General features: G+C 45.3%; 1 protein-coding gene across 4 annotated transcripts in view; it reads right to left on the bottom strand.

Annotated features, from left to right (window-relative positions):
• Positions 1-16,907, bottom strand: part of NRP2 (neuropilin 2) — a 116,815-nt gene that overhangs the window by 22,491 nt on the left and 77,417 nt on the right. For 2 of the 4 annotated variants that reach the window (XM_063712987.1, XM_063712989.1), the window contains exons 14-16: positions 11,335-11,597; positions 9,732-9,828; positions 8,484-8,519 (exon numbers count right to left, since the gene is read on the bottom strand). In XM_063712987.1, the coding sequence (XP_063569057.1) occupies positions 8,484-8,519; positions 9,732-9,828; positions 11,335-11,597 (396 nt within the window). The remainder of the gene's footprint in view (positions 1-8,483; positions 8,520-9,731; positions 9,829-11,334; positions 11,598-16,907) is intronic. The other 2 variants (XM_063712988.1, XM_054549672.2) reach the window with 1 other exon arrangement.

The following is a 16,907-nucleotide window of genomic DNA, read 5'->3' as shown; positions in this document are numbered from 1 at the left end:
GATGATGTAGTAGATTTAAGCCCAGGGTAACTCTGGGGAAAGACTGGCTGGAGTCCCACTTGATGCAAAGCAGTGTTACAACTTGATTCTCCCAAAGATTTACATCAGATGAGAATCTGGCCCAGAAAGGGACTAGGAGCTTTTGAGCTTGCCAAAACCAGACATGATCTTTACTTCTGAAAAATGATATATGCTTCTCCTATGAAAAATGCCTTCCTAGCTGTTTGCATTAAGCCGGAAAGATGCATCCTCTCTACTTATGGGGTGCCCCAGCAGGGGAGCCATGGTGGGAAGTGCTGCTGGTTCCTTCATGCATTGGTGGTCCTACCCTGTGAGCAGAGGGTGGTACCCCTCTGCTCAAGATGCAAAAGGGGCTCATTTCTATTTTCATGCCTCCTTCCACTACCCACCCTGAGATTCAGAGCTCCTTAAGCAGAGGAACTCACTCTCATCGTGAGGAACTTGCTCTCATCCATACCTAAGGGTTTATACAAAGAAGGCACTCAATAAATGCTTGGTGAATCAAACACTGAACTGAGGCTAAGACTCCTATTTCTGAGTCTGTGTTCTCTAATTCCTGCAGCCTGAACATCAGAACTCCTCTCTTTGATCTGGGGAATAGGTGAGAGGTGGGTCAGACCTTCTAATGTCTTCTCAGAAGTGATAGAAAAATGAGAACATTTTTCTTGGAAAATATTTCAAAGCCTGCTCAACTTCTTAGCTCTTAATCACTGCTTTCTCCTGCTGTACGAATTCTCTTCCACTAGGGTGCAGGTTCATTGGTACCTCTTGGGTGACCAGAAGTCCCACAACAATGGCAGAGCTTTGACAAGGATGTGTTGCTCTGCACACACCTTGACAGCCACATCCACATGCCCTGGGGTAGAAATGACCCCAGAATCCCAGGATCCCCTGAATGTCCCTTTGTACATCTTCATCTTCTCCCACCTTATTGCCTACCCTCTTTGTCTTTGTCCCCAAACTAATTCTGTCTTTTACTAGTTTCATTACCATAGCTGACAAAGGCCTCTCTCTCTCTCATATTTGTGGCCATCGTGGAAATTATGCATAGAATCAGAGAGGAAGAGAAAGCAAGGTGCTGGAAATGGCTCCTTGAAATGGCCAGCTTGCAAGTCACAGTGAACTGGTGTCAACTCATTATTCAGGTCACCAAGAGGATCTGCTGCCTGGCAACCATCCTGCTGCTGGATTTTCGATATGAGCTCACAAAAAATGCACAGGAATCATCAAAGTGTTAAGGAATGCCCCTGGAGTTCCTCAGAGACATACCTTCTCTCCCCAAAGGGTGTCCTGGGGTTTGTCTCTGATTTTCATATGGCTCCACAGTGAGGGCCATCCCCTAATGAGGCTGCAGCTCACCCATCAAGAAAAGGGAGGTGATAAATCCTCAGGGATTAGCTTTTCCTCCAAAGAAGTACCTGACCAGACCACAAAGGTGGGAGCACAAATTTTTGTCAGGCAGAACATGGTCACAACTACCCACATTCCCTCCATCAGTACATCATCTTTGTTCAAAAGTCTGCTTTCCTTCAGCCAAAATGCTGGTTTCCAACACAAAATATACCACCTATGGCTTAAAGTGCTCAGGCTGAAGAAGGATAAAGCCTTCATGCTTCTCTTACAGTGTTTCTTATGATAAAAGACAATGTTACGGCACAATGGAGAGAATCAAGGGGACCTGCTGGAGGAAGGTGAAATCCTAGTACATGGATTACATATTTAGAATCAGAGACACAGACATAGTCTCTCAGAATCCTGCTCTACTTGAAAGACAAACTCCACTTTAAGTAAGACCCTCTTCTCCTTCTCTACTTATCCTTCTCTCCCCTGAAATTATCAACATGTAGAAAACTTCAGTGACAAAAGCTACTTGGGGGACATTATACTGGCTCCTTAAACATTTTCTTTGGGCATTTGTTTGGAGAAATGAGAAATAGTACTATGTGAATTCATACTTTTAATGTTAAGAGGTTAGAAATAATGTTAATGTTAGAAAAGAGAGGATACGACTAGCAAACCCTTCCTGATCCCCTACAAGCAACTCTTGGTTGACTTGCAGTTGGGGGCTAGAAGTTTCTCAGAACATTCACCAGCTGAAAAGACTCAACTCCAAAGGCAGGTGGAGTGTGCTGGTTTAGAATCTGGCTCTGTTCTAGCCTCGGAGAGTTGTATGCTAATGAGGCTGTGGTTTGCCAGCTAGAGAAAAGGAAGATGATAAATCAATAGGGGTTAAATCCACACCCAAAGCACCTTCCCAGACAACAGCAGCAATCCAATGAATGCCAGATGGACGGATGAATGGATAGGTGGATGGATAAATGGACGGATGGCATAGCGGAATATATTTGGACCAATGTTCAGATTCCCTGGAAAATGTTGATGACCTACTGGTACTTCCCTGGAGAGTTATTTTCAGAAAGTGCTAGAGATTTTGCTAGCTCATATGGCACCTCTATGGGAAATTAGAAAAAGGTGCCCACTTCAGGCAGATGTCACCTGCACCAGATGCCCGAATTGCTGAGTTGTGCAATTTTAGCTTCACTTGCCCCTTCAGCCATCTGGGGTGATCGAGCCATTGCTTGACAAAAAAGGAGCCTGGGCTAGGTGGGTGAAAGTGTAGGTGAGAATGCAACCTTACCTGGAGTTGGTTGATCTATTGACCTGAATTTTCCCTTTGATTGATCTAATTTCTACCGCTTACTCACATGTCTTTTTTCAACTGGAAAATGCTTTCAATTCCTGAACTATTTTTCATTAATTCCCACCCCAAATTCTAAACAAAGTTTTCCCATTGTGTGAGATAATGAGAAACAGATACTTAAAATAGTCAATAACTGAACTCCAAGTGCATTTGCAAGGTTGCACAGGCTCCCATCTGTAAAAATTCTGAGACCCCCTAGAGAAAAGCAATGCAAACACAAAGAATTTGAATTTTGAGAAACAATAAAGTTTGAGAAACCAGGCATGGGAGAAAATAAGAAAAACAATTACACATGAGGTAGTGTTCCTGTCATTCCTATCTGCAAATAGGGTTACTATGCAATTGGGAAACGTGTCTGTAACAACGGCCACCCTGAGTGGACATTTCCTGTGTGTTAACCATTGGTCTACGGGCTTCACATGAATCAATTTTGTTTATTCCTCATGACCCTTCAAAGGGAGACCTGAGGACTTGAGAGGACAAGTGATTTTCTCCTGGTTTCACTTGGAGGATAATTGTGGAGAAGGGCAGAGCAGCACTCAGTGAAACCCAAGAGATGGTCCAGGGTCCTCTGAGGAACTGTACACTGCTAGCAAGTGGCAGAGTCACGGCTGGAACCAGGTGGATGAAATCCCAGCCTGTGCTCTAACCCAGGGGTCAGCTCACTGTGGCCTATGGGCCAAATCCAGCCCACTGCCTGTTTGTGTAAATCAAGTTTTGTTGGAACACAGACACCCTCATTTGTTTACATATTGCTTATGGATGCTTTTATGCCACAATGGCAGAGCTGAGTACTTGCAACAGAGACTGTATGTCCTGTAAAACCCAAGATATTTACTATCTGGCCTTTACAGAAAAAGTTTGCAGATTCCTTGCTCTAACCAAGTAGGGAGGGAAGAGGAAACAGCCCTCTTCCTTTCTGCCTCCTATTTCTGTCTGAACCTGTCTGAGGATTGGCGTGTCTTAGTCAAGTCAGTTTCTCACTGAATCACTGAAATGAGAAAGCATATACTGTAGCTGCATTTATGAAATATCATCTGGACCTGGGGGAGTCACCCAGGTTTCCAAAAGAAGTGTTTTGAAAGACACCAAGGGTAAGCCTTCTCTCTTTCTCTTTCCAAAAAGGCTCATTGCATGTCAGAATTGTTTTAGGACTGGTCTGTCTGCACAGTCCTTTCTGTACAGGTTAAAAATGAAGTGCTGGTGAAAGAACATTTCAGATAAAAGGTTTATTTAATTTGTGAGATTAAACAAATGAAAAAGGTTGGCTCCTCTAGAGAAGTTTACAGAAGATAGTAGAAGAATGTGGTCACGCCCTCTGATGTGTTTGGAAAAAAGACGCACAAGCACAAAGGCATCCCTGAGAAATGACTCTTTCCATCTGCCTTATGAGCATGGTGTGGCGGGAGGCGCCGGGATGTTTTCAGTAAGTTGGCAGAAACCATGTGGATTGCTCCCACATCTAAGGCATTTTTAAATGCCTCCGAATTCAGATCTCTGACTGGCTGAAGTCTCGGACGCTTCACACTCTTTGGTGGCACTTATGCTACTTTCTGTAAACTGAGTCTTGTCCCTATGTTCTTGGAGAGAAAAGTTGGTGAAAAACATTTTCTTCCACCCATAGATAAGCTGACCTCGGCGGTTGTTTACATGAGTGGCAAACTGATGGAGAGGGGACGTGTCAGGCCTCTGTAGCAGGACAGGTGGCATGCTCCAGCGAACCTCACAAAGAACACCTCTGTGTCCCCGGGGAAGGATGGCCGCCAAGCAGTTACCCACTTCACACATCTGATCTCCATGCTTTCTTGCTCAGCAACACCTAGCCTTAATCTGGCAGCTGGAGACATAAGGGAGTGGGGGCAAGGAGGAGGATTCACACACTACAGCTGCCTATCTGGAACCCCGGCAGGGGTTAGGAACACTTCTCTGCCTTTCATCAGACGGTTATGTGCAAAAGCACCATTTAACTCTCTCTGCATCTCAGAAGTGCTTCTAGGAGAAGGAGGCGTGGGAGGAAGGGAGTCCAGGGAGAAAGGGAATGTGAGGCCAGGCCCCGGGATGGGGGACCTTACCCTGGCGGACAAAGCTTTGGGAGGCAGGCAATAGAGGGTGAGGGTGGGAATGGGAAAGGAGAGATGGGGGTGCAAAATGCAGAGATTGGCCAGTTGGCACCAAAGAAACAGAACTTAAAGCCTAAGGAATAGAGTCAAATGCCAGCCAGCATTACCCACAAAATGGGCCTCTCTTAATACTGCTCCCCTCTATGCCCAAGAGACAGCTGTGGATGTGCACTTTCTCCTGGTTTTGTCTGGATGAGAACTGTGGAGGACTGCAGAAAGGCACCTAGGGAGACCCGAGAAATGGGGCCCCTGGACCTTAGGAATGGTCTGAGTCATAAACCCCACATTCCCAGCCGAAACGGGAGATATTGATGTTCCTTTTAGCATCCACTAGCGTAGGACAGTCATTCTGAATCCTTCCCTCTGACAACCACCTTCCACAGGTGCACCCAGCTGGGATTTCCATGAGTCTCTAACAGGTAGGGCACCAGATCGTCTCTCTGCCCCTGCTCTGCTCAGAAACCACAGCCTCTAACACGAACAAAAACTCTTGCCTCCAAGGTGAGCTGCTAAAAATAACCACCTGGTCAACAACCCCAGAACTCTGATTATGGGCTTTATATATTTTTACTGGCTTCTTTATTGTTCTTGTTTCTTTTATTGAAAAAAGAAAGTATTGGGTAAGAGGAAATAATCCATCACCTTAATTACACCACTTTTCGGTTCTTTTCCCCCTCTATACACAGGGTTTTTCATTTGTTAAAGCTCAAATCCTAGAAAAAGATACATGACGGCACCATGTTTATAGCCACTGCTTTAAAAAAGAAAAGAAAAGAATGCACACCCAGGCTACATTGTTTAAAATGTGACTCATAACAACCACAAAAAAGGGTCTTTTTAAAAAATCACATGACAACACAGTTTATTCATTCTCTCTTCTCTTTCTCCCTTCTCAACACAGATCTCTTTTTCTTCCAGGCTTTTCTTCATTACTGACTCACATCTTGGCACACTGTGTGTGTGTGTGTGTGTGTGTATGTATGTATATACACACACACAGCAGAAAACACAGGATGATTTAAATTAAAATATTGCATGGCAAGAAATCAGTAAGAGGCAGAAAATGAAAGATACTTCAAAATATAAAAGATTGAGATCACCTAATAACTCCAGGTCCAAAGGCCACTTTTATTGTATTTCCCTAAAGATTTACCTATACATTGATTGCTCCTAAAGAATGAGATTACTTCTGTTGCATGATTAATTTATAAGGGAAAAGAAAAACACTCCAATTTGAAAAACATACTAACAATGTAAATGCCTATGGTTGGTAGTGTTTCAACATCAACTTCCCTTACCTTGCCTGCCCAAACCTGATTTCTCCATTTCCATTTTTTGAGTGAAAAGGCTGATTTTATGCCCTGATCAAGAGAGGACTCCTGCTGTCCCGACCATAAGACGAATAGTATATGAGTCACTAGGTTAGATGGAACACACAGTCCTCTCCTCTCTCAAACAGAAAAGTTTGCTCAAGGCAGAGTTGCATGCTGTGGTCAAACAGGTCTCAGCCAGAAAGAAGAGACCCATGGCACTAGGTTCATCTGGTTACCAACTCAGATCTCCATGTAAAATGTGCCAAGGTGAATGAAATTCTCCATTCCCAATTCAGATTCTGCTCTTTACTGTGTCCATTGGCCAAGTCTCTGCTCCTCAAGCCTTGGTTTCTTCTTCCCAAAGATGCTTGCCATCCCCCAGGACGAAAGCCATGGCCCAATCCATGCAACTTGTGCACTGCCTTTGCTTAGCCTCAAAGCGGCCCACCAGGAGCACCCTGGAAATTCTTACCTTCAAGTTACTAAGCCCTGTGTTTATTTTGGCTAAATGAGCACTGCCGCTCAGATGAGATTTTATGTATATATTTTTTACAAGAAAGCATGGATGGCCTGTGAAGCCTCATGGTAAGCACAGTTTCAAGGAGAATGTACGTGCCCTGGTCTGCTTATTCTCTTATGGAAGTGAAGCACTTAGCACTTAGCCACTGTACTTGTCAGTCATGGCCCGACACGGTGTGCACACAGAACAGTGTCTGCAGCAGCTGCTGGCACATCTTTACCCAGCCTTTCTGGGAGATGTGAGTCTCCACAACCCAAAGAGAGTCAGGTGAAACAACATCCACAGGTTTCACTTCACCAACATAAGCATTACCTTGGGTCCTGAAGGTTAGAACTCGAATTCGACTGTAATCCAAGTCGTTCAGTTTGGCTCTCAGCTTTCCTTCCAATACTTTGGATTTACATTAACATAAACCTCACCCCCAGAGAGCACCAGTGTATGCACATGAATACTCTTAATACTTTTAGAACTGTGGGACAGGGAGTGGGCACGGGGTTCAGGGATGCGAAGAAGGGTAAGAAAGGCAATATATTCTATGTCGGTCTGTCATTCCCCTGTTGTCTGCAGCTTTGTTCCTCACTGGCTGTCTTAGAGCTGATGAGTGGCAAATTGGGTGAGATGATTTGGAGTCAGGGAGCACATCTAGGTGGCAAACCAGGAATTCATCTCTTTCTAGCCCAGAGCTGGACAGATTAATGAGAGTGAAGACAACGAGTCTAGACGGCAGATATAAAAATGGCTGCCCTTATCTCTGCAATGCTCCCACCCAGCCAGTACAAAGAGGGCACGGCAATCCTCACAATTGCTGGCATCAAACAGGTCATGAAGAACCCCCATCATTCGATGAGGGTGTTTTTGTGTGCGCTTTTACACTCAGGCCAACTGCAGTGATGCGTTTAGAGTGGTTCCTAAATGTTTGGCATTAGAAACCAGTGTGGGAACTTCAGCAGTGTCAGCTAATAGGTTTGCAAAGGGGGCAAAATGTAAAATCTGCTGCACTGTAACAGCACAAACAACATTGCCATCACCCAAGGCTGGAGGCCTTTTTTTTTTTTAACCTGGTTGAGGCAAGCATCCCCAATTCTTCTCACTTTGCTCTGCTCTCTCTGCTTTCTTGGGGGAGAACACGTCCTTTCTGATTTTCAGTCCTGCATTTAAAGTGCATTCAGTCATCGAATGCACCTCCTTATTCCCTTGACTGGACACCAGGTCCTAAATCTGGTAACTCTTTCTCCTGAGGCACCACTTCTGTGTCTCTTTCCTAACTTCCTTCCCTCACAAGCGGCCTGCCACCGTACCTCACTGAGGTATGGTGACTGCAGGTACTGACTGCAGGCTGTACACAGAAGCCCCTCGGCTCTGTGGTTAACTGAAACCGCTGCCTTGGTACCCTGGAACTGGAAAGAAACCATCTTCAGGCTAAAATAAATCATTGTCACTTCATTTCACTTTTAATTTATATTGATTTTTTTTTTTTGGTTCAGTCTTCCCACAGTCTCTCCTTTCTCACCACCCCTGCATTTTCAGCCTCATTGCTCCCCGTTGGACAATGCAAGGCTGAAAGGTTTATCTGTAACCTATTTGTCTCTATTAATAGGCTTCTAAACTTTAATTAAACAAGAGACAGTGAGGCTCTCAATCCCCTTCCCCGCATCTACAGGTGTTGCTAGTGCCATCTAGTGGCAGGAAGGTGTGGCGTCTCTTTTCTCTTGCGAGATTTGACAAATTTGGAGGTTGATTCCCCCCACCAAATTCACATCACATGGGGGAAGGAAAAAGCATGCAAAAAAAAAAATTTTTTTTTTTACCTTTAAAATTCTCACCTGCAAAAGCTGAGATGGGTTCTGGAAAAAAACAAACAAAAAATTGGACTTAGTTAAAGGGAAGAAACAATTGGGTGAACATAGAGTGAATAATTGGATGAATATGATGATAAACATGACTGCACTAGGTTTTTTTGTACCACTCCATGGAAAGTGCCCCACATCTTCCACATGTTCTAGGCTGGCTCTAACACATCATCATCGTGGGGTGGTGGTGGCGGAGGAGGGGGGATTCTCAAAGTTGCTTTGGAACAAAAAGTCTTTCATTGAGAAATGGGTCCCTAAAGTATTGTAATCAGTCACTTACTGCTGATTACTTTCTCAGAGCCTGGATTACTTTGAGATGCCTGGGGCCTGAGAGTTGCCCGGAGGGACTGGGGTGGTCCCAGGTGCTTCTGACATCATCAAGCACACACACACCAGGGCTCGTGTGCCAAGAAAGGCAGTTGGTGAGTTACTGCAGCCACTCTTCTGACTGAAAGCAGCCTTCTTGCCTTCTCAGGGTTCCCTTCTTGGTTTGGGGAATGTCCATGGCTCTGATGGACACAGTCAGGGTAACCTCATCTGCAGGAGGATACCCTGAAGAAAATGTGTGCATCTCAGGCGGACTGGCTGCTCAGGTGCTTTTGACCAAGATGATGGTTATGATATCCTTCTCGTGCCAGTCACCTGGGCTGCAATGTTTAATTCTACAACAACTTTGGGATCTTGGGCATTAGAGGTATTCGTTTTAAAGAAAAATCTGAAATCTTACTTCAAATGCCACAGTTTGCTCTGCAATTCATTCACGTAAAATAACTACTAAGATAATTGTGTTATCACTCTTACATAACATATGTACTATTTTTGCTCACCAGTGAAGCCTTCCATTAAATCCATCAAACCTTTCCAGCATATAATTTTGACTGGCAGTTGCTCTCATCCGCTAGCATTTTCTTTGCTAAAAGCTGGGGTTTGCTGATGGGGTCTTGGCACCCTGAACTTCTATGTACTTAGTGCATGTCTATTTCTGATTGGGAACAGGGATATAAGCCTCCCTCTCACCTCACACCCCCTCCCACCCTGAACCCAGCCTAAGACACAACTATACCCACACCTTACCTTGCAGAGACTGTGGCTGCCCCACCCACTGGGTAACGACTGCATTGGAAAATGGTGTCCTGCCTGCTCTTGCTTATCCCAGCCCTTGGGGTCTTATTTGAAAGAACCATGAAGAGACAGATATTCACATACCCATGCAGTTCTCCAGTGGGACATCAGTGCTTATCCGAATGTCATCAATGGCAATCTCTCCTGAACGTCCTTTCCCTATCACTCCCTCGAACACAATCTAGAAGCCGGAATAATAAGAGCCATGGTTAACTGAGTCTCCTACTCCAAACAGTGCAAGGATTTCCAAGTTTCTGTTAGCTGCAGTTTAAAGCATGTGTGTGTGTGTGTGTGTGTGTGTTATTGCACCTGGTACACATCTGTTGACCACATGGCTACAGCTCTTGAAATCTTAATTTAAAATGAGTTTTTTCAAATCAAATGCATATTTAAGGGGATAAGAAAATATAACAAGGGGGTGGATATTGTTGTCCAGTAACTAGAATGTATTGATTAAAAGGGCCATAATCAGAGACTATTGAAAGGGGGGTTGAAACTTCCCTCACTATTTTCGAGGTTCCTGTTTCATAAATCTTTCAAATACCCAATCCAGGTATTTGAAAACTCAGAAGACACAAGTAGGTGGGGGTAATTTTGTGCTCCTTATTATAAGTTGCCTTAGGGCTTCATTATTACAACTAGGAGGAAAATAATTTGTTTTTTCACCAGCCATTTACTGAGCACCTACTATGCACTGGACATAAGGATAGTAACAAAACCTAGTAAGACAAGATCTCTGCCCAGAGAAGCTCACCCATCTAATGGCTGAGACACAAATGCAAACAGGTAGTTACAATACAACGCACTCAGGTGAGTAAGTGGGAACCCAGATGGGGGTGGGGAGGGTCTCAGGATGCCTTGCAACCTCAAGGGACAGGGACTGCAGGCTGTACACAGAAGCCCCTTGGCTCTGTGGTCTTCAATCATTCCTCATGCTCGCCCTCCCTAGGTTCCTCTCTGCAAACTAGCACATGTCCTCTGGCAAGCTGGGTGAGCAGTTGGCTGCCGCACCAGCCATCTGTTGCTGCTCCTCGTCTGGGCAGGAGAAGGTTAATGCTTTGGCTGGTTCTCAGTCACCTCTTCCACAGTGTGTCTACTCCTACCCAAGTTGCAACCACGGCTGAACAAACCCATCTGTGCCTCAGTCTCCTGCTCTCTGGGGCAGAGATAACAGAACTCCATTCTGGGAGCTGGTGAGAGAGAGAGAGCCCTCACTCAGGAGCCTCTGACGTCTGCCGGCCACTGAGCGCCAACAGCCCCCGCTCCCCTTCCTGTGTTCATGCTGCCTGGGACAGGTCTGGGAGATTATCCTATTTCCTCCCCAGATCTGAAGGGGCTCCACAGGCCTCTTTTCTTGTGTGTGGAGGGTTTGTTTGTGTTTATTTCTCTGGCTTCTGTGTCCCTTTGTCAGCCTACCTGATAGCAATCTAAAATAAAATGGAGAGGAGAAACATTTGTTGGAGAAGATTTCAGCAATATAAAAGGCAACAGGAGGAACAAAGAACCAAGTCTGGGTGTAGAGATAGGCATATTCTGAATAACAAATAAGAGTGTCATTCAGTTGCCATGGCAACGTGAGAAACACAATGAAAACAGTAGCGCTTAACCACGTTCCCTAATGATGAATGGACTCGCCCTTTGAAATATTGAAATACGGATCACAAGATTCCCTTTTTGCTCACCCCACCTGGTACTCCATGTCGTAGCTGGGCAGGATGATCCGCCCGTGCTTCCACTCGCCGCCCTGGTCCTCGCGGATGACCCACAGCAGCTTGCTCTCCTGGCTGGCTTCCCGCACCACCTGCAGCGCCACCCCGCGGCCGCCTGTGGCCTGGTACTGGAACTCCATGCACACCGGGCTTCGGGGCAGGTGGACAGGGGGGCTGATGAGCCGGGCATACTGGCCCTCTCTCCGGCTGTCACTCTGCAGCCGCAAGAAATTCCTGTCATCTGGCGGAAACAAACCCAAACAGAGGTTCTCGATAAACACTTGGGAAAGACACCAGTGTGCTGCTGTGGCCTCTCCAGGGGAAAGTTGGGACTGAGTTTCAGTGTCTTTGGTCTATTCATGTCCTTGTTCTCCAGGCTCTGTGACCCTTTCTTAAGGCTCCTTCAGAGCCTTGATTCAAATGCTGTGTCTTCTTAAAGCCCTTTCTTGAGTCTCTAGGTCAAATCGGTCCCTTCTGCCTATTTCTCGGTATCATTTCCTTTCCATCTCTTTCACATGGAGCACCCGGCACGGCTGCCTTATGTCTTGGCTGGTTGTGTGTGTGCCCTTCTCCTCCCTCTAGATTCTGAGAGGCCAGACCCACATCTTATTCATCATTAACTCACCTAAAGGACCAGTGCAATCTGATGAACTGAATTACAAGGGGACAGATTATAGGGGGTGAGGGGCTGCTAGATTGGAGGGTGACTATGACCAGGTGGTTGATGCTTCCAGCCCTGGCCATCTTGGCTGGGCACTGTCCAAATGGCTGACATTTAAAACCTTCTGTCTCCATCAGTGCTCCTAGATGATGCTTGGGCTCTAGTGACTGTGACTCAGAAGCCCAGTGTCACCTTCAAGCAGAACAGAGGGTGGGAGCTGAAAGGGATGATTCAGGGAGGCTTGAACTTGGCCTTTCTGAGACAGCCAGGCACATATGGCTCCAGTGATAAAGGTGCTGTCATTATCATTAACAAAGGCTGTGTGTTTAGCAGAGAATATATGTGTTCTGGGAAATTAAAAGTTTACCAATCCAAATGTTTAGAGAATGGCCTTTTTGGCTGAGTAGTTTCAAATTCATCAGACACTCATGTGGAAGACCGAGTTCTTGTTGCCGTTGGCAGACTACACGCCTTGCAGAACACAGGTGTGACCTGCACCTTCAAATCCAACTTGTACAGGACCATTCTGGCCACTCGTACAGAGAACAAGGTGGCATTTGGTGAGGAAATCTCACTACCTCTTTTTGGCCCCGAAACATAGGGGCATCTTAGGCTGAATACTTCTGCAAGATGGCAGGGCCACTTTTCTACCACATATGCAGCATGGAACGTGGGCATGTCAGATGCCTTAGGATCACGTTAGTGTGAGGTCATGTTAACCTGGGACAGGTGCACAGAGCTTTCTTACTCCACAGGGACGGTGAATATCCTGGACTTGTCAGGGTAGATGGGCTAGGATTCTAGAGCCTAGAATCAATGCAACACTCCCTGGACCGCTGCTTTGCTGTTGTTAATCCTGCTGACCTCACCTTTGTAGGTGAGAGCTGAGCCTGTGCTGGGCCTCCCATCAGTGGCCCAGAAACAGCTCTTTCCTTCTCGGCTCCCCAGCTGCCTCACCTACCTCCCTGCTCCCCTAAGCCCCTTCCTGTTTAGAGCCTCTGGGATTAGTGCTTCAGAAGCTATGATCCCCTGAAGTCAAATGAGACCAATTTAGTATGCGTATATGGGATTCCAGTTTGTGCCTCCTGAACCATACAAAGCCACATCTGTCTACATACCCCACAAGGTGTGACCTCTGCAAGGCCAAAATCAGCACAGATAACTAAAAGGCAGCTGTCTACAGAAGAGAATTAATAATGGTGTCTGCTGAGGGAGGATACACTGATGCCAAATCAGACCCTCAAAGATCTTCTAAACCTATGCTTCCCCTATCAGATCTTACTATTACTGCTGTTAATGATAATAATTAAAGCTCATTCTTGCATAATGCTTTACAGGTTACAAGCACATTTACATGCAATATTTCATGTCATCCTTTCTATATTCTTATGAGATAGGACTTACTAACCTTACTTTGCACATGATGGAGAAACTGCTCAGAAAGGTTAAAGTGATTTGTCCAAGGTAGAGAGGCAACTTCAATGGCAGAGCCCAGACCTGACTGCAGGTTTTCCACCTTCATGCAATAAGTTCTTTATTTCAGCTGCTCTGCAGGTAGCTTGCCCCAAGTCCTTGCAATCAATCACACTCTGTTTGAGGCAAACTGGCTTCCCCACTGGGCCCGTTGCTGCTTTTTCTCCTCTTAGCTGTAATTCTCCACTCCCCGAACCACCCCATCTACCCCGTCTCTTTGGCTAGTTCTTCTCCTAACTATTCTGGCACATGCAACATTAATCCCCTTCTTTTCTCAAGAACTCTAGCATTTACTGACTGTACTGCTGATTTTACCTTGTTTTTAAAAGGACTTCAGGCTATTTTCCATGGATTTCAGAAGGTAATCACTCATTGCCTGGCATTATAATTTAACTGGTTTTTTCGTGTCTTTTTTTTTTTTATCACCCCAGTTATATTGTAAATGCTGGTCTTACAAATAATAAGGTTTAACATTGCTTCTTCTCTCTACCCCTAGATAGTGCTATATATATGCCACTCCTCAAGAAGATTTTGTTTCTATGAATGAATGGATGAATGGAGAATGACAAATACACGGTTAAAGAATGATATGAGGCTATACATTGGAAATGAGGACAGGAGAATCAGCTAGCTTCTCATAATCCCTTAGATATAATCCCTTCACAATTCCCTCTACCCTCCCAAGCCAACAGCCCCTTTCAAAGGTGAGGTGTACCAGTAATGACAAGGTGGCTTGTGGAAGCACCCAGTGTACCGAGACACCAGTGAGAACCCTTTAAATGCTCCTACGCTCCCGGTAATTTCCAAGCCCTTACTGTTGCCACCTCATATATAAAGGAAACCAGATTTTAGAGATTTATTATTCAGCCTTCTTCCTTCACAGTTTCGCAAATAAGACCCACTTGCTGCCTGAAAATTGTTTGGCAGAGATACTGTCACTTGTGTGAATTTACATTCTTAAGCAGCAGGGAAATCATGGCATCATGGTTAGAATTTGGTAAGTAAAATGTGCGTGGAGGTGTGAAGAAATGGGCTGAATGGATTGTATCTGGGTCTGTTCTATTTACCCATCCTGTTACTAAAACTCCAGGTACAGCCAGGCCAAAGGTTTCACAGTCTGCCCCTTCCAGTGATCCACCTTCCCAGGTAGCCCCTTCCCCTCTCCTCTCCTTTCTTCTTCTCTCCCCTCTCCCTCTTACAATAAAATGACAATCTCTATGCATGATTTAAGGGACCACTGCAAGACCAGGGAGTTAATGCTAGTGGCATGCTTAGCACAAGCAGCTGAAGGATCATAATTCAGTGCTGACATCTGAGCTAATCCACTAGTTTGCAGAATCTCCAGACGAGCAGGCCTCTGGATTTCACTTCGTTAAATCATTTGTGCCCCACTTGTCTGTTAAGTGCTATGAGCTCCAGGGAAGAAAGATGATATGTAAATTTAAGGAATTAGCAGTAGACATCAGTCAGAGAGATGCTGAGCTGCAAAGCGCCTGTCACTGACAGAGGCCTGATTAGAACCAGGGACATCATGAAGGAATGACTCAGACCAGGAAAAGCCCAAGGAAGGGAGAAGAAGAGCAGGGGGAAAGGAATGAACACATTGAACACCTGCTGCCTGTGTGCGATCATACGGGAGGCTTTACCTGCCCCCCCTGATGTCACCTTCCCTGTGAAATCTAGCCCTGCAAAATAAATACCATCTTCTCCATTTTCACCAAAAAGAAACTGAGGATCAGAGAATTGGAGTGATGTAGGATTTGAATCCTCATTGGACTGAGTAAACCTGCCAGAGCATAGCTTCTCATCTGGGTTGAACTCCCAGCCTAACTCACTAAGCTTTTAAAGCCTGTCTTTCCATCTGTAAAATGGATACAAAGACAGTGTTACTGCGTAGAGTTGGGGGAAGAGTAAATGGAATGAGCCATGAAAAGCGCTTTGCACAATAACAAGGACACATTAAGAGCTCAGGAAAAGTTATTACTATTAATATCACTCTACACACTCCCTCCTATGCTTGCCTTTATTTTACTTGGAAACAAAAAGGATAAAAAGACCACCAATAACCCAGGAAGGCCAATCCAAGACTCAAAAAGAAGTATGTTTGGCATGAGGGCAGTAAAGATGTTCTCTGGAATAAGACTGGTTTCCCTTATCTGCTCTTTCTCCAGAAACCAGCCAGCCCCAAGTTTTCCATCACCACAGGTCTTTTGTGTTGCTTCACAGTAGATGAAATAAAATATTACATGATCCTGGAACAAGAGTGGGACCTCAAGTGATCTTAGGGCAGGCCAGTCCTGCCTCCCAGAGGAACCGTGCCAAAAGCATCTGAGAACAGCTGTCCACCCTTTGCTTTAAATTCTCCAGAGAAGGAGTTTCCATAGGCCACGTCTGTAGTGTGTTTTCTAGGTTACAACCCTAACCATCAGAAACTTCTTAAATTCAGTTTAAAGTTTTCCTGCTGTCATTTAGAGACATTTCCTCCTTCTACCCCTGATGGAGCATAGCCAATTTCTGTTCTCTGACTTAGAGACATTATCACTTGTGAAGAATTAAGACTTGTAGTCTTTGCTTCCCTAGGAACCCTTGCCCCTTCAAATGTCTACTTCCTAGGGCATGGTTCAAATGTCTACTTTCTAGGGCAGTGTTGGTTTTCCACTGACCCTTCTTCCAAGCTATTATAAATGCTTCAGCTCTTTTAAGTCATGGCACCCACACACAGATATTGAGATCAAACACGTGCTGCAACTGAAGTTTGTTCTTCTGGAATCTCCCGATTTATGGCCCACGACTGTCAGACACAGAAGATGTTCTAAGTATACAGTGGCTACTGATTACTTGGACCGTGAAAAGAGCTGGTATGGTGGGGACGGGGGGCTACTTTTTTATTTACTTGAACCTTGAGGTAAAGCCGTTTGGATTGTCAAGAGGTTGCCTGAACATGACAACTGACCAGCTAAGAACCAGCCCTGCCTGTTGGAAGCTGCTTTCTTGTTCTTGTAGCTGATGGCTATGATGCCGGCAATGGACAGCTTCCAAGAAAAAGACAATGGAAAGGAAATATGTTCCATTGCTGAAAGAGATTGAAGAAATAATGTCCCAGAGATACAATCCCTCTCCTCCTGGACCTGACATATTTGGGAGGCATTTTGCTGGGTCCTTGACCCAAAACATCTGTTGTTGCCAATGATACAGGGAAAACAATCGCCTGGGAATGAACAACAGGAGTTCAAAAGGGTGAAGAGGAAGTACGGAAGACAGGGCCGTTCAGCATTTTAACCTGCTGCTGTCTCTGGAAAGGTCTCTTGATATTTCACCTGGCGATTTATGGCTGCATCTGGCTTCAGCTGCTTAAGTGTCACGTGAACATGTGACTGCGACTGGCCCAACAGCAATGGAATCAGTTGTGTCTACACC

The sequence above is a fragment of the Pongo abelii genome, chromosome 11 (genome assembly GCF_028885655.2).
Source record: "Pongo abelii isolate AG06213 chromosome 11, NHGRI_mPonAbe1-v2.0_pri, whole genome shotgun sequence".
NCBI classification, from domain to species: Eukaryota; Metazoa; Chordata; class Mammalia; order Primates; family Hominidae; genus Pongo; species Pongo abelii.
The sequence above is the reverse complement of the archived record's forward strand: the minus strand, read 5'-3'. Positions and strand labels throughout refer to the sequence as shown.